The sequence below is a fragment of the Diceros bicornis genome, chromosome 21 (assembly GCF_020826845.1).
Source record: "Diceros bicornis minor isolate mBicDic1 chromosome 21, mDicBic1.mat.cur, whole genome shotgun sequence".
Lineage (NCBI taxonomy): Eukaryota > Metazoa > Chordata > Mammalia > Perissodactyla > Rhinocerotidae > Diceros > Diceros bicornis.
Window position 1 is genome coordinate 29,377,053 of NC_080760.1, and position 18,877 is coordinate 29,395,929.

The window sequence follows — 18,877 nt, forward strand, 5'->3', positions numbered from 1 at the left end:
ATCAATATAACAATCAATATAAAAATTCTGTAAGCAGAGATGGTATTCAAAATATTGAATCACCAGTACTTCACAGGCAGTGACCATTCAGAACTGAAGCCAAAAGTAAACTACGAGTAAGACTGTACTGGTGCCTACTGGTTAGATATAAGCCATAGTAGTAAGGAAATAATCTGGTTGGTACAGGAGAGTTATTCATTAAAAATATATCAAGCAGTTAAAAGGATTCCTAGTTATTGCTTTTAGATTAAGATTAGATTTACATTGGTTATTGAGATTTTTTTACATTTCTCAACCAAAATCAATATGATAATAATGATAAAAGTTTATTATGGCAACATTAAAATGTCTTCTTGTCTTATATCATTATTCAAATTGTGAGACATTATCGGGATTGAATGTCCAACAACACAGTTTTAAAGGACTTTATTTATTATCAAATTGAGCATGTAATTAACCAAACGTTTTCAAGGCTATGGAAACAAAACACGTTTTCTAATCCACCGTACATATGCTTCATTCTACGTATCAGGCTTAAGCCTGAATTCAAAGACCAGTAGTTAGAACCGCAGTGTCTAAAGGCTGTAAAAAAAATAACTTGGAAGGAAACACCAGAATACAGTTATAAGGTTCAAATTTCCATACTGTTTTCTAACTGTACATCCTGGAAATATAGACTTCTTTCTTCCTGCCTAGTACTCCCTTTCCGCTTCACAGCTGTCCATTCTTAAGAATGTGAAATAATTCCCATCAATCCAGGGAAAGAGAGTCTAAGACAGGCGGCTTCTATTCTTTCTTTTTGCTTCTTTTTAAGCAAATACCTCTGTTCACAGTATGTTTTCTTTGAAAGTAATTTAACTGACTTTACCTATTTCAAATTCATCATCTTCTGTCAAAATTTCAGCATTGGGTACGGGCGGTGGAGGCTGGCACACTCTCAGTTGATAGGCTATAAAAACAAACAATGTTTATTCCTTCTCTGAGCAGCTATATACACTCAAATATGTGAAAAAAAGAAAAGTATGCAAGCTTTATTTATAAGAATAAAAATAAATTGTAGAATGTATTGTTTTAATGATTTCTTTATTTACAAAAATACTACAACATTGAGGGAAAATAAATCATTCCTTAGATGCCAAAATGTTTTCCCTTGGTAAGAATACTTAACCTTTTAACTCCTTATTTTTTCATTTTAGTCTTTCTTGTTATGTGCTTTAGAACACCTGTTATTTTCTTGCTTGGCGTGATCACAATATGGAATTAGATATTCATGTTTGTTTATGCGCTTAAAGCCTATCTTCTCCAAGGTTCATCACAGAGTCCCCTGCACCTAGCAAAGTGCCTGGCATACAGTCATAATTGCAAACAAGTACTCAATGCTCATTCTATTGCAGGAAATACTATAAACTCTTTCCTCATGTTAACTCTATTAGTCGTCACAAAAGTTTTACTTATTTTATTACTTAATTTATGTAACTATTTCTATAATTATCCTTATTTTATAAAGGAGAAAACCTGTTAAAGAGAGATAAAGAATTTGTCCAAATTACACCACTATAAGGTGGCAGAGCTGGGGTTGGAACCTAGGTAGTCTGGCTCCAGAGCCTTCTCTCATCATGCTATATTAGTATGTTTATGAAATTTCTATTTGTTAAATTTCATATTTTTAATGATCTACATCACAGGTCATCTCATTAGATTAGATAGATTTCTATTTGGTATAATTTAGAGATTCCCCCAAAAAAGGTCTCTGTGAATCTAAGCATCATGGCTACTCGCCCTATGTGATATCTGTATCACAGTCATTCGCTCGAGTAGGGCCTTGTTCTCACTAGGAGTCTTTAAAAAGTGTAATATACTCTTAATATACTCTTGTTCATTCAAGAAGCATATTTTACGCTATTATAACATTTGAAGAAAAATATGTTTTATATACTTAATCTTATTACTTAAACTTAGGAGTTAAGTTCTTTATGTTGCTCAACATGCAGATAAAGAGAATGAGGCTTAAAAGACATGGTAACTGGTCCGAGATCATACAGCTAGTACAGGGGTTAGCCAGGACTTCAGTCCATGTCCTCTACCTTCAGACTCCATACCTCCAATATTGCCCCTATCGTGAGAGTACTGAGGAACATCAACTAGACCAGTTAAGGAACACTCCTAGAGAAGGAGATGAGATACATTTTAAAGAATAATATTTTTCCAGTTCTGAAGGATAATCATAGGCATAAGAGCATTTCAGGTGGAGGAGGAAACATAAGCAAAAAGTTTGAACACTGATTCATCATCATGTAACAAAAAGCCATTTGTGAGAGGTTAATTGGCTGATAAAATTCCAGGTTACTAAGGACAGAAAAAAGAGGAATAATTTTCAAAATGTAGACAAAGAGGGATGAATTTAAAAAAAATTGCTTCAATTTCTTGCTGTAAATTGTTGTCTGTCTCTTCAAACATCTTCCTTTCAGTACTTCAACCTGTTTATAAAAGCACTCGCTGTGCAGGGATGTTAAATTGCAAGTAAAACACTGCTCTACATAGAAGGGTTATCACTAGAGAAGAGACGACTTGCTGGGAAAGAAGCCCAGGGCAGAAAAACATAACTTGGGTTTTTGAGAAAAAGTTTAGTTGAGAGTAACATGAAGAATTTTGAAAATCATTTTCCTGAGGTTACACTTTAAAAGAGGCACAATTATCAAGGTAAAAGGTAATTGTAAGAAATGCCAAAGAGATAAGAGAAAGGAAAGAGGAAGATACAGTGAGCCCCACATGGAGAAATGCTTATAAGACTATGCTTTACAGGAGAACATTTTATCTGATCTTAAAGTAGAAGAGAGATCAATGCAGAAGTTGAGAAGTGTAGAGATGTGCATATGTGTATTAGCTTACTTTTGTTTGCCTGTAAAGTTATTTTTAATCTTTGTGCTAATCATAAATTATTTCATTATTTTAAAGAAGTATATTTTTTTATCAATGAGAAATCCATGACTATTGTCATCCATAGAACATGCTTAGAATGACCTAGACAATTAGGTTGCAGAGTTGAAAAGACCAGAGGTTGTGAATTATGATTAATGAGGAATGGGATGGCCAGAGATAATATGTTATTTTCCCAAGACCACACGGGTACTGTGAGCTAAATTCTGACTTATTCTCTGTTCTTTACCATTACCAACAGTTTTATAAACTGTGTCCCTAGAGCCAAGGGATCATCTTGGGGTCATGGAGGGTCTGAGGATTTGTAATTTCCTTACCTCCCACCTCTACCTCAATAAGCACAATTCTATTTTCATCAATTTTATAGATTTGAATTCTGAATAAACTTTCCTTTGAACAAATTTTCTACAATCTCCACCTAAGTAATTTCACTGATTCTTTTGACCTCTGGTTTGACTTCATGTCTCAGTCCCCAATTTTATATCACCAGGATAAACATCTCTTCTGAGCTCTTCACTGACTCCCTCCCCTTACCCCTTACTGTTATTTTCTCATCGCAGAACTCTGTTTTGTGGTACACATAATCATGACTTGTTTCAAAATTTCTTATTGTTCATTTATTGGCTGCCTTGTCCATTGTTTGTGTCTCCCTCTAGACTTTAAGCAACATGAGGGAGGAGACTGTTTATCTGCCTTTTTCACAATTGAGTAACTAGCTTCCATCACAATGCTTATAATCCAACAAAGATTTGCTAAATAACAGACAAAACATATAGGTTTCCTCAGGAGGAAAAGAGTCCGTAAACAAAAAGTCTTCCCTAAGATGAGTCTCAACTCTAAAATTGCAAATGGGGATGAAATAGAGACAACTGTAGGTCAGAGTGCCAGAGAACGGGATCTAAACTAGACCTGCCTGAGATGCTTTTCAGGGTCGAACTATGTAATTTTGATTACAGTGTAAAGGGAAAAGGGATAATGAAAGGAATTCCTTTCCATCTGTTTTTCTTTTGACTCTTGAAGACCAAGTACTTCAAAAGGTTAAATCATAAACGGCTTCCAACAATTCTGTTTTCAATCTTCATCAGTTTCTACTAGTTTGTTCGTTAAAATAAGTTTAAAATTTGTCCAGTGTCTTTCCATTCTCGCTGCCAACATCTCAGTGTAGACCCCTGTCATTTCACACCTGTGTACTGGGTTGAATAGTGTCCCCCTAAATTGATATCTTTCCTGGAACCTCAGAATGTTACTTGGAAATAGATTGTTGCAGATGTAGTAAGTTAAGTTGAGGTCTTATGGAATTAAGGTAGGCCCTTAAACCAGTATGACTACTGTCCTTATAAAAAGAGAAGAGGCAGAGACAGACACACAGAGAAGACATGTGATGATTGGGTCAGAGATTGCAGTGATTTATCTACAACCTAAGGAACACCCAAGTTTTCCAGCTACCACCAGAAGCTAGGACGAGGCAAGAAAGGATCCTCACCTACAGCCTTCAGAGAGAGCATGGCCCTCTTGATACATTGATTTCATACTTCTAGCCTCCAGAACTGTGAAAGAAAAAGATTTCTGTTTGCTAGTTTGCAGTACACTGTTACAGCAGCCCTAGGACACTAACACCCATGTATTATTAAATTGGCCTACAGGGTGTTCCTTGCCCTCTGTGTCTCTGGTGCAATCCTTCCTACACTCAAGTGAAGCAATGGAAGGGAATTAAGACATTATTTACATGGAATCCATTGTGTGCAAACGACTCTGCAAGGTACTTTACGTGGGTTATTTCACTTAATCACCAAATTGCTACATCAAGATATATATAAATATACCCATGTTACAAAAAAGGATACTAAATTTCAGAATGGTTGAATTATTTGCCCAGTTCACAGAGTCAGAATTTGAACCAAACTGCTTGACAACTAAGCATGTTTTCTCCCACATTTATAGACAAATCAACCTGGATTGGAGAATTATTTTGGTTCTGCCAGTTTGCTATTATCAATTTACAGCGGCTTTTCATAGCCTAGAGGTTAAATTTATTATCCTAGATAAGGCAAGTTTAATTCTCACAATCCCTCATATGAGATGTCTGCTATATTTCACCTGAATTTTACCAGTTCCCTTGTATTTGCCATGCTAATTTCCTATGCCACACTGTCATTTTTGACAACCTTGCTAGCCTGGAAATTGGCGTCATGATACTTAGCATTTAGTGTTCTCCCATCTCGAATTGCTCCGCCCTTATTCATTAACATGTTAGTTCTTGTTTCAAGTTTAGCTTTTGTGGGACTGTTGTGTACATATCTACATTTCCTATAACGTCTAGCACAGTTCACTTTGTTGTTTATTAAATATATATTATTGAGGGCCTACTATGTGCCAGACACCATATCACACGTGCTGGGAATGCAATAGTGAATAAAGCAGACACAATCCTGCCCTTATAGGCACTAATTGTTGGTGAGAAAGATATCAATCAAATAATCTCACTAATGAGTAGAATTTAACTAGTTGAAACAACGTGTGTGTGTGTGTGCGTGTGCACGTGTGTGTGTTGGGGAGAGAGACGACACAAAGATGAATAACCCAGGCAGAGGAATCAGCAAGTGTAATGCCAGCAAAGAGGAAGGCCAGGCATGCTGGGGTCAGAGTCCTGGCGAGAGTGAAAAGGGATGAGAGAGGCGTAAGCTGTGCTAAATCCGACAGGAGTTTATGGGCCGTGCTCAGGATTTGTTTTAATTTGTTTTAATCTGAGGCCAGTGGGAAGCCTGTGAAGAGTTCTAAGTCTGGGAGTAACGTGATCAGATTTCCCCTATAAAAAAATAACTCTGGGGGGCCGGCCCCGTGGCTTAGCGGTTAAGTGCGCGCGCTCCGCTGCTGGTGGCCTGGGTTCGGATCCCGGGCGTGCACCGAGGCACCGCTTCTCCAGCCATGCTGAGGTCGTGTCCCACATGCAGGAACTAGAAGGATGTGCAACTATGACATACAACTATCTACTGGGGCATTGGGGAGAAAAAAGGAAAAAAAAGGAGGAGGATTGACAATAGATGTTAGCTCAGGGCGGGTCTTCCTCAGCAAAAAGAGGAAGATTGGCATGGATGTTAGCTCAGGGCTGACCTTCCTCACAAAATAAATAAATAAATAAAAAATAACTCTGGCTATGGTAGGGAAAAAAAACACAAAGGGAAGGGGACAAAGGTGGATACACAGAGACCAGTAGAGAGCCTATATTGCAGTCAGTGTTAAAGAAACAATTGTTGATTGATTCTAAAATATTCACAAGTATTCCCAAACGACTTGACATTAAATTGTTTTGATTATGATTTCCAATGGTCTCTAACTTTGTTTAATTAACTTCAGACCCATCTAATAACCAGTTTATATTTTTAGCTTCAAATAAATGGACGGTTCCTCTCTGCCACTTAAAACTCAAGTACCCCTGATTTGTCATATCACTCACCTACGATGCCATTCTTACTCTATAAAAAACATTAAACCACATCTCTTTATTTTTCACCATAAACTTTGAAAAATCAAACCTGCCTACGATCTAACTCTTATCATAGTCTCTTCTATTCCCTATCAACATAGCTCTCAAATGGTTGATAGTGTAACATTTGATAACATGTCTAAACCTTTATGTTCTATATAATGTTATTTTTATCTATCTTGCATCCTTGAAGCCTGTCTTCCTATCTCTTTTATAACTTTGTCCTCAGACGACTAAAATAGAGACATCTTCACCGATCTTGTCACCTAGAGTTAACCTCTTGCAGTTACTCTGTTTCACATCTATTTTCCCTTTGGCAATTTTCACAATCTGTAAGGATTATTTGTCTACTGTTCATTTTCTTGCACTAGAATGTAAGCTGCGTGAGAGCAGGGACTTTTGTTTATGTTATTAACTGCTAACTCTTCAGGGCATAATACAGCACCTGACATAGCAGCGTTCAATAAATATTTGCTGAATGCCTGAATGCCAGAAAAATGAAAGAATGAATGGGTAAAAAGTATACATTAAATACAATTAAGTACGGACTTGGTCCAGATGCTCTGGGTTTAAATCTTGTTTCTACTGCTGACAAACTGGAAAATCTTGGCAAGTTACTTATCCTCTGCCTCGCTTTCCCTCATTTGTAAAATAGTAATGATAACAGTAATAATTTCATGCCACCTCAAGGGGTGATTATAAGGAACAAAATGTTTATACGTGCAAAGCATTTGGAGCAGTGCCTGTACACAGTAAGCCTCTATAAGGGTAAGCTCATATTATATCAAATTGGAATTCCATTCCTCCAAGATATTTGGTTTTCACAGATGAATAAAAACATTTGGTAAAATATTAATATTCTCTGCTTTTCCCAAGTTTTACATTTTATTCCTGAAAGACATTGTTGATTTGGCAGTTATTGAAATAAATATGAGCAAAGTTTAGGCATGTTATCTTGGTTGGGCAGGAGCAGGGTATAATCAGGCAATGGTGTGAGGTACGATGCATCAGACAAGAAGTAACTGAAGGCAATGATGAGGAATTAAACACTGCCGCTCCGCCTCTCTTTCTGAAGATGTTTCTATCAAACCAATCAACATCATTGGAAAACATATATCCTCCAATTTGTGTTGGGGAGTAATTACTTTTGTGCACAAAGCAGCCTGATCTACTATTTACTCTGGCAGCAGACAGCCTGTGTGTAAATCTCGGCTCTGCTGCTTGCTAGCCCTATGACCTTAAGCAAACTGCTAAGACTCCATGCTTCAGTTTTCTCATCTGCAAAACAAACATAGAACTAAGGTTGAGTTAATATATTGTAAAGTGTTTAGAACAGCGCCTGACATATATTATCATTTCTAAGGGAGAGTACATTCCCTGTTTGGCAAAGGTTCACACGAGCATGGCTGCTGTGATGGCAGTTGTGTTCTGAACACATATAATCTCAATCAGACATGACCTTACTCACAACCCGATGTCATTCAAAGGGCTAGTACCCACGTGACTCCCCTGAACACATCAAACTATTCACTTTGTTCCTGTTCTGATTTAAATTTGGATATATTTTGAAAATGCTGTGATTCTTTGTTTTATATCGTTTATATTATACTGTATTATAAAGTCCTGGAGTACAGCAATTCATTTTATAGTCACGTATAATATATGTTGTATGCATCTATAGTCTCAAAACTGCTAGCGCAGTGCTCTAGAAATCATATTCAATAAATACTACCTAATAACTAATTGAATTAAAACAATATCTCATCCTCTACAATGTATATACTTTGGTTACTTTGGAAGAAAATAAACAGGTCTAGGATGAATATACCCAATATTGTACGGGTTAGAATCATAGATTGTTTGAGCTGGACGTTATCTTATAAATCACCTAGTCTAATCTCTTTATTTTTGGGGGGATGGAGGGAGGAGGAGAGCTAGAGAAAGTGAAATGAGGTAGACAAGGCCATACGTTCAGTTACTGGCAAAACTGAAACTTTTAATTGTGTCATCTAAATTTTAGAGTATGAGTATATATTTTAGTCCATGCTTTTCATGAATTGTTCCATTTAGAAACAGCTGTACAGTTATGAACATTAATGAAAAAGCTGCATGACAGATATTTACACATTTAAAATACACATTTGATCTAAATCTTCGTTCTCTTTAGAAGAATTATGTTATTTGACATGCCATTCAGCTTTAAAACACATTTTACTATTTAATAACTACATGAAGGCATCATATTCTACATGTCAGTATCTTTTGAGGATGACTCTTGTTTGCATAGTGTCCTGTTTTCATTCAAATATGTATAGATGTCTGGCTCCCGGTCTAACAAATGTGCTTATTGAATTCACTTCAGGGTTTGATTCTGGCAATATTTTTTGGTTATTTTTAATTTTCTAGTTTCTTTATAATGAAACATCCAACCCAATTCCAGAAAAGAATCCTGCATTTATCTATTTCAGTTCAACTGAGCTATTAAAGGCTTCTTAAAAAAAACAAAAAAGAACGCTGGCAAATTGCCATTCTTTCTCTAAACCAGAAAAGCACAAGCACACAACCTTTCTGCCGAGTGAGGACACAGTATTTTTTAGAGGAAAAAACCCCCACAATGTTCTACGTTCCCTTATAAACTCTAAGCTCTCTGTAACCACTAGTGTACTTCTGTGATGACCTGGATGAGTTCAAATATGATAACTTCATCATTTGAGGAAGATCTGGAGGAGGAAAAGCGTTAATAATTACATGTTCAGTTAAGTAATTTTGGCAACGTTGTTTCAAAAGTTATATAAAATAAGTTTAAGCAGCTCCACTTGAAAGCAGAGTTAGGAGTATTTAAATAAATGTTCTTTCAGTTCAAACGAAGAGGGAAAAATAATACATATTTTTTTTCCATTTTCAAGAAAATCCGCTAGTGATTTGACATAAACGACATAAGGTAAGTTTCAGCAGTGCTTAAATTACTTACAAATATCACTCTTGCTTTGTTAATATTTTATAATCAGTTTCTTTCTCTGCCTATATGAGGGAGGATCTTAGAAACCAAGAGAAAATGCTCATCCCTGGATTTAGAAATAAGAGGAGGAAAGTCTCTATCATGAGGAATGGACCAACAAGAAGTCACTATTGGTATTTCCCTAGGGATGGAGTTAATGGAAGTATAGTAAATAAAGCTATTGGGAAATGTCCTGAATTATCCATAAGATAATTCCAATATCTGTTGCATGAATTGACGTCCCCATAGTCGGGTAGCCAATTGAAAGTATCCTGCCTTAGTACTGAGCCCATTGGAATCTGTGTGCCAATGGTCTCTTCTCTACATGGTTGAGTTACCTGACGCATTAGTAGATATCAGAGTAGATATTAGCAGTGACAATTTGATCTTTGTCAGTCTCTTGTTTTCCTCTCCCTGTTCAATACCATAGTTTGGTTTGCTTTTGGCTGTGAAGGAACATGTTACAGCTATCTTTAACTATCACTTTGAACTATTCTGCATATTGAAAAGCAAACAAAACAAAACACAGCTCCTGTGTGCTGTTAGCTTGGAGCTGGCCTGGCTCTAGCTGATGAACTATGGTTTTCTACTGTTGACCATAAACAATGTCACTAATAACTAACATCAGACATGATAACTTTTTGACCTTGTTGGAACAAGACAAAAACAAGGCCTCTCCATAATCTTATCCGAGCACAGAAAAAAACAAGAACACTATCCAAACTACCAAAATGACCAAGATTTTTTCATCTCAGCTAGGATGAGCAAATGTTACTTCCATACCAACTATAGATTTAGGTGTGTTCCATTCCTTCCACCTTCTAGAAAAAAAGTATTAATATAATTATAGAACAGCTCCAACTTTCTGACAGCACACAATCCGGAGGAAAAGCATGCTTCCTTAAACATTTCCAGAACCATCATGCACAACCCAAATCCTATAACAAGCCTCTCCTAATACCCTCTTACTGAGATGCTGCAGGCTCCCTCATGGTGTGTTGTCTTACTCGTTACAAGGAGCCAATAAACCCAACTTTGTTTAACTAAAGGTGTGTTCCTAAAATGGACTCGCTGGAGGGGACTGACAGTAAGATATAGCAGAAAATAAATATCATAACTTATCAATGGATGTGCACATAGAGCAACATGTCAAAATATAGTAAGAAATTTTGACATGACTTAGTCATTTAAGTAATCACTAAGTAGTCATTTAAGTAATAGTAAACAGCATTATCTTTTCCTCATTACTGTTTCACCAGTTTGGTTTTCTAGTTTCACCACTTCATACACATATACATAATTGTATGATGTCCATACTCCCTGTGCTCTCTGGACATCAAACAACAAAAGGAGGTGAGGTCTTCAGGTTATGTGAGGTGGAGGGGTCACGTGGTTCAAAGCAAGGGTGATTTATGTTTTATATAAAATGTATCCTTATGTTTGCAGCAGTCTCCTTTAGGATGAGACTTTGTGGAGTTAAATATACTTGTCCCCAAATACAGCATTTATTGTAAAGGCAGCATAACCTTAAAAGATGACCTAAAAGACAGTACAGACTTTTTAAATATATTTCTTAAAAATGATCTGAGGGGACCAGCCCCGTGGCTTAGCGGTTGAGTGCTCGTGCTCCGCTGCTGGTGGCTCGGGTTCGGATCCCGGGCAGGCACCGACGCACCACTTGTCCAGCCATGCTGAGGTGGCATCCCACATACAGCAACTAGAAGGATGTGCAACTATGACATGCAACTATCTACTGGGGCTTTGGGGAGACAAAGGGGGAAAAAAAAGAACAAGGAGGAAGATTGGCAATAGATGTTAGCTCAGGGCTGGTCTTCCTCAGCAACAAGAGGAGGATTAGCACGGATGTTAGCTCAGGTCTGATCTTCCTCATACACACACAAAAAATAATCTGAAAGTCAATTCAATTCATTCTTTCACAGATGTACCAATAATAGAAAACAATAAATAATATAAATCTTTAAATCATATTGCGCTCACTAAAAAAATCTTCTGTATGTAAATTGAGGTTCCCTAATACTTTGATATTAGAAAAAGAGGTGCCCTGGATAATGGATTTAAACATTAAAATGATACCTTCTGTTCTAAATAAATATATATTCTGGCTATACTTAGTCTCCTACTTGTTTCGGATGGCATAGTCAGACCTCCAGTAAAACTTATTTTCTCTTCATACAGTGACCATAGCACATTTTGAAAACTATAAAGAAGAATATACTAAGTTGTTATAAACATACTAACATACTGTTGTTAGCTTGTAGGTACTCGGGAAGAGAAGTACTAAAAAGTTTGAAGCTCCAAGTTGTAATTAGGAGGGGTATATTCTAGAAAATGACATGACCTATCATCTTGCTAAAAATGAAAATCACTTTTGCTGAATTTTTAGAGAAAAATCAGGTTTACATACCATTAAATATAATCAATGCATGAAATAATACCAGCTTAGGATATCGCCTGGTACTCAGTAAGAACTCAGTGTATTTTAGCTTTTATTATTATTGCTGTTGTCATTATTTAAAAAGAGGTTATTATTTGGAGTCAGATAGATCTATTTTGAATTCCAGGCAGCCTTTCTACTTACTTCTCCTCTAGCTTTATATAAGTTACAAATTTTTTGTTCAGTTCTTTCATTATTAAAATGGAGATAATAATACTTATTTTGCAGAGTTATTACAAAAATTAGCAATAATACATGGAAAGCATCTAGCATAGTGCCCAACATATTAAGTTTTCAGTAAATGGTAGCTATTGCTATTATAGCAACTATTATACAAAGTCAGTGTCTGCAAAAACATGCAGTTAAAACAGGTTTTGTGTAATTCTACTTTCAGGGAGTAATTGATTAGGACTGCATATTATTATTTATTATAAGCCAACCCTATCTTGACTCTATGGCAGATATCAAGAAAATTCAGCTTTTACTTTAGGGAATTATAATTATGGCTATGCAGAGAGAGACAAAAACATTTCCTCAGATGAAGAACAAATATGATATTTGAGAGAAAGTGCCTCAACATTTACGCCTGTCCCATTTTTTCATTGCACGGAACGTTCATTTTGCAAAGCTTTTTATGAATGTTTTTTTGATCATGAAAGGCTTTATGAAGGTGATGTTTTATAAAAGACAGATGGCTGGCTCAGATGATGGATTTCATAAAAGAAGTCAGGTTATAGAGGAAAAAAACCTTTTTTCTTTTTTCAAACATATTAAAAATATATTAATAAATAAAACCTAAATGGTCAATGTAACCTTAATAAAACATTTGAAAAGACTGATCTGTCAAATTTATAAAATAAATATACAAGTTCTAAGAAAACCACTTCTGACTTATAGGGTAGGACATAACAGATGAAGCCGTTAAATCAATAAGAGAATTTAAAGAAAACTGAGTGGGAGAGTAAACCATTCCAAGCTTAGGTATTCTCGGTTGACTTAAAATACATGTTAGATAGTGAATTATCTCCCTGGTTTACTTACTAAAAAACACCAAATGACTTGACCAATTTTTTTACCATTATGAGAGCTCATTTTGGCACTAACCTATAGCTACTGAATATGGGCCCAAGATACGGATATTATTTTTAGTTGCTTTAAATTATATTAATTGTATTAATACTAATTTGAAAATAGGCATCTTTTCCGTTTCTGTGAAGGGAGATGGGCCTATATCTACATAATTGTATAATGATCTTTTTAAAACTTGTCACTAATACAGCTCAAATAAACTCAATTAAACAACTTTAAAAAGAATCTGAACACATACTTTCCACTATAAGACTAAAATATAATTAGTCAGTCCATCAGTCAATAATAAAAATAAAAAAGGGTTAGGGAGCAGAAATGTGATCTGTGTCCTCAAAAAAGCACTCACTATTATTCAACTCAAAAGGCTTATTAAACAATACACCATACTGTAATTAAGTTTTCAAAAGTTTGGTGAAAAGAATAGGTGCACTCATGGAGGAGACGGTAGTGATTCCTATGAGTTTCAATCATCAAGAAATGGAGGAAATGGCGCCTAAGATGGTGAGAAGAAGAAGGAAGATGACAAAAAAAAAAAACATTTAAGAATGGAAATTCAGGAGGCAGCGAGAGAACAGATTTGACTGGAGTCAGAGTAGGCGCTGGGGAGTAAGAGTCAGTGTACCGGATTATAGGGCAGTTTTAGTTGATTTAATGCAGGCATCATGCTTTCTTGAAATGCTGAGTCAGCGTGAAACCAGGGCTTTAGGAAAATTATCCTACTAGGTAGGGTTGTTAAAAATTTGTCAATTTTTAATGTGAGCCCTGGCCACATCCTCAAATTTCAAGATTATTTTAAGGTTTGGGTAAAATTCCCAGAGATATTGACTCAAATGTTAGGATTCTCTAGGCTCTGGCAATTGTGCCTTATTATGAAATTTAAAGTATAAACATAAAAAAAAATGCTCTATTAGAAAATTTAAAATGTGAGAGGAGACACGGTAAGAAGAGGAACATTTACTGAACATCTACTCTGCCAGGCACTATGCGAACTGCGTATTATCCATTGTCTCCAATTCTCATACCATCTCTGCAATGTAATGCTGATAATAGTAATAACAACAGCACTTACTTGGGTCGAGCTATACAAAACTGCCAAGATTCAGCATTTTTTTTGACCAACAACTTCATGTGGTTCAACCTAATATATGATAGTAATTGGAGTAATTTCTATATATACAGCATCTCATTAATCCTCTCAGCAATCTTACCATACTGTTTTATAGCTGAAGAAAATGGAGACCAAAGGGTAACTTGTCCAAAGTTAACTGGAAAACAAAGTGCTAAACCAATATTTGATCATCTTTATTCCTATACTAATTCTAATTTTATTATACATGACTCAAAACCTAGTTACAAAAATCAGGTGAAATGTACTTTGGAATGAGAATATGTATCTATATATATATATTCACTTAAGTGGCTATGTAAATCCATATTCATATTTTATGTATGTATACATACATTCTGTCATCCTTATATTTTCTATATGAGTACACACACACACACACAATGACATCCTTTCATCTGAAAATATTTCCCCTTTGAAATGTCTCCTAAGTTTTATAAGAATTTTATACTCCCTATAAGGTTATCATATGGATATTTATAGCCATCAGTGAATAGTTCCTTCTTTATCACTTGTTCAGGAAGGACACAAAATAATAAAAATTTATGCAGGGATCCATGAAGAGAGAAAATGTACAAAATACAGTTCAGCAACTATTTCATCTTTTGACCTTAAACTATTATTTAATTTATTGTTTCCTGAGTTATAATTTTCTATCAAAGTAATAAAGCTATTGTTGGAGCCTTAGACTGTATCTATATACTGCCAGCATCAATGACCTATTTAGTAAAAAAGGCAAATGAGTAATTAAAAAATAAACAGCCTGAATAAAAGTTATCTGACTGAATGCCTCACTTTCTAATTGGCTGTCCTGAAGTGTACATGGAGTTCTGGCAGCTGTGGGCCACTACAGAAGCATAAATTGGGTTCCATCTACTGGCTGACAAGTGCTGAAATTAAGCAAATCAAATATTTTCTGATCTATTGTCTGACTATTTCTAGACCCAATGTGCTTTAAATGTCTTGGAACATAACTGTATTTGACTTACAATATTTCATGGAATATAAGCTTTGAGTATCAAAGATATCCTTACTTTGAGTTAACAAAGATGAAAACATTAAACTGTATATTAATGTAATAGACAAAGTACATGTTCATCTTGCAAATTTTCATATAACTTTTGCAAATTTAATTTAGAGCTTATTGATCCCGTGAAATACTCATGGAATTGGTCTGACAAAGTCATATAAAGCTGAATGTGTTTTATGGAATTATGGTCATAGCAGATAAAAGGATATAATCATTAAAAATAAACACTTTCTTATTTATAAGGGAATATTAACCAATTTGAGATAAAAGGAAAATTTTTTAAAACTCTGTGAAACCATCTGAACATTCTCTCAAAAAGTCAATGTTATGAAGAGAGGCGCCAGAATAATTCTATACAAAGAATTAAAATTGAAACTCTTCATAAATTATTCCACAGGAGTAAAAGCTATGAACTTAATAGTCTGGAACAGCCACTTACAACTGTAAGATTCTAGAACAGATACAGTTTTGAAACAAGAGTATAAATGAATGAGTAATAGGATCCAAAGCATAAAGATATTGGATGCTAATTTTAGAAAGACTCACAGCAAGTTGAATAGATTAAACATTTTGTGTTGAAAAATCTATTGATGTCTCAAAATTACATGCAATAAAATATGAACAGCTGGTTCTCTTTTATTGGTTTCCATGCAAAAATGATTATTTTCTACTCGGTAATTACTGACTGATTTATGTCCTATTTCCTTTTACTCGCATTTTAATCTCCCTAAACGCTTCAAAGGGGTCATTCTTTGCAAGCAAATGTATTTGAAATGATTTTAAAAAGTGTCAAATTTTAATACCTTTTCAATCATTGTTTAAATATATATTACATTCAATTTTTCCAGGATAATCTTAAACACTGCCTAATGAAATAGAAACTCTCAGCTAATACCAACCATGATAACTGAGCACGAAAAAACCACTTGTTGTGAAATCACTGTGGAATTTGATTAGAATCTGATTTGAAGTGCTGTAGACTGATTCCAGAGCAGTATTGCCACTGAATTGCCCAATCTGAGGTGAGTTTTGATCCGGTCCATCCCTATTAGAGAGAGACAGAGGGGAAAAAGAGAGATTGAGATCAATTTTTTTTGGAGAGTTTTGCACCAAGTTTAATGAAAGTATTACATGCAACATGATAAAGCTGTGGCAGATGAAATAACCAATGAGTGCCAAATCATATTGGTATATTTTATGTTTATTTAGGTGATAACATTTTAAAATAAGTGTAAAAATAGATCACACTTTTACCTAAATGAAATGCACCTATATTCGTTGTAATCAATGACACTGTCTTTGGTTTCCTGACCACAACCCACATTCTCCCAAAGGCTTGAAATTTGCCCTTCTTTTATTTTCTTCAAAACAATCTTGAGAATCATAGACTGTTAAATTTAAAAGGAATCTTAGCACCTATACAGCAATTAACCAATTGTCAATAATTGTATTCAGAGATTTTCTTTATAACATATTTTTAAATAAAGATGTTTCATTTAACAGGATAATAATAATGTAGATATACTATTTTACAAAAAATTATGACTGAAATTTAATAGTTATATTAAATAATTGCGATTTGAACATATGCTTTTAAATTTCACTGGTTTTGTAAATAGAGAACTTTCTTACCTTAAACTTACTCTGATATGAATTCCATGTTTTTGCACATTAATTTAATAATAAATTTAAATCTTTTTTTAGCCATAAAATTTTTGTTCTAAGTGTTTAGCTATCTCATGGGCAAATAAGCCAAAACCTATTTATTTCTCTTGTTTGTCTCATTCTACAACACGCATACTGTCACCCTCAGGTACTCACACCAATTCAAATATCAAATGGCAATTTGTACAGAGGATTGTGATATATTTTCTTTCCTGCCTTGTTTCACCATTATATACAGCAGAATCAATCAATAACAATGGTCCTGACTTACCATACAGTAATGAAATCATAGATTGGTTCTGTTTGAAGGACAGTAAAATTGATATAGATTCCATTCCCAGGGGGTACTCTTACAAGCCAAAAACAGTCTTGAAAGTTTGGATATTCATCAGGATACCCAGGAGAGTAAATAGTGCCATTCATTGCAGTTATATTCCCTCCACAAAGAGCTACAGAAAAGATACATAACAAAATGTTAAAATAAAATAACAATAAACTGATTATAGAGAAGACAAACATTTCATACCTCTTAAGCAGTATTAAATACATCTAGGTTATGTTTTTATCTCAGTTAAGTATGTAAAATGAAGTTGGCAACCAAGAACAAAATATAGTCAGCTTTTATTTTTCAATGTGAGGTATGCTATATAGTTATTATTAACTATCACTAGATTAGTAAATTACAGTGTCTTCTCTTTTTTCCAAATACTTGATCAATACATACACTGTTCAACTTTCATTTGTCTTATATCATGTATACATGTAAGGCCTTATAAGCGATTCAAGAGCTTTTTATTTAAAAGGGATTTTTTTGAGGAAATGAGTATAAATTCAATAGCAGTATCTGAGTAATTGGTGTATATAAGAATGATCGGTTTATCTAAGAATGATTATTAAACACAGGCACAAACACCCACACAGATACACACAGAGGAGAAGCTCTAAAGTGTTAATCAACTCTATTTTCACTTCCCATGGGGAAGGTCAGGACTCTTGCCAATCACGATAAAATCAGTTATTCATTACGGAGCCTTAAGGGCTTTGATCTGGGTACTAACTATAACTCTTCAATTGAAAGATAGACTGTATATTTAGCATGCTATTTGAAGAGGAAGACAAAAAAGAGTGCCAAAAAAAGAATTATTAAACATAGATGATATCACCTAAAAGATAGCTTCAAGTTAGAAACATACCTTCACACCTTGGTAGTGGATGATTCCAATTACGACTCACTCCATGAAGGCAAGTGAGAGCTGAATTTCCAATTAGCGTGTATCCAGGGAAACATTCAAATGAAATGGTTTGACCCACAGTAAAATCATTGCCAATTACAAAACCATTTCGAAATGGGCGTGGATCGGGGCAGCTTTGCAACTGATAGGCTGGAAAAGGGAAAAAGAAAGATGTTTTTCATTTCTAAATTTTGGAAGACCACAGATGAATACTATTTGCAACTTGCAAAACAAATGCAGTGCTGCTTATAGTTGGTTATAAATAGTAATTCAGATTTATCATAAATGATGTTAATGACAGTGTGATATAAATTTCTTCTCATGTCTATGATTTTCATATTTAAAATGTAAGTACAATTCATAAAAATGCATTCATTTTCTTCACCCACTCATGCAATCTATCTAAATTATAAGTTTTAATGAAAATCTAAACTACTCTTACAGCCACAGTTTTAATCAAATATATTCTGACTCCTTTATATTGAATGCAATTGCTTCCTGGTTACATTGCATGTACATAGAATAAAAGAAACATCTGTAAGGTTAATTCTGAGCCTTTCTGAATTTTTTTTCACTAATTTTTCTGTAAAAGAAACAAAAAACAACATCCCTCTATTGAGTTCCTCCAAAGAAGTTATTTAATAACATAAAGTACTAGGAAACAAATTTCCTTCTAATGTACATTTTTTGCAGTTCAGTTATCATGATATTTTTGGCACTGTAGTATAACTGCATGTTTATTTATTCATACTTCTCTTGTTCCATAGTCTATATGAGATCACAGTCCTGTTAGTTTTGTTTATCGTTGTATCCTAAAGGCCTTGCCCATTGCCTTTCTTATAGTAGGTGCTTAACAAATAT

General features: G+C 34.7%; 1 protein-coding gene across 3 annotated transcripts in view; it reads right to left on the minus strand.

Moving 5' to 3' along the window:
- The window catches only part of CSMD3 (CUB and Sushi multiple domains 3), a 1,210,091-nt gene that overhangs the window by 87,634 nt on the left and 1,103,580 nt on the right, over nucleotides 1–18,877 (minus strand). For all 3 annotated transcript variants that reach the window (XM_058564813.1, XM_058564812.1, XM_058564811.1), the window contains 4 exons: nucleotides 17,978–18,166; nucleotides 17,056–17,233; nucleotides 16,019–16,164; nucleotides 869–949 (listed from right to left, as the gene is read on the minus strand). In XM_058564813.1, coding sequence (XP_058420796.1) covers nucleotides 869–949; nucleotides 16,019–16,164; nucleotides 17,056–17,233; nucleotides 17,978–18,166 — 594 coding nt within the window. The remainder of the gene's footprint in view (nucleotides 1–868; nucleotides 950–16,018; nucleotides 16,165–17,055; nucleotides 17,234–17,977; nucleotides 18,167–18,877) is intronic.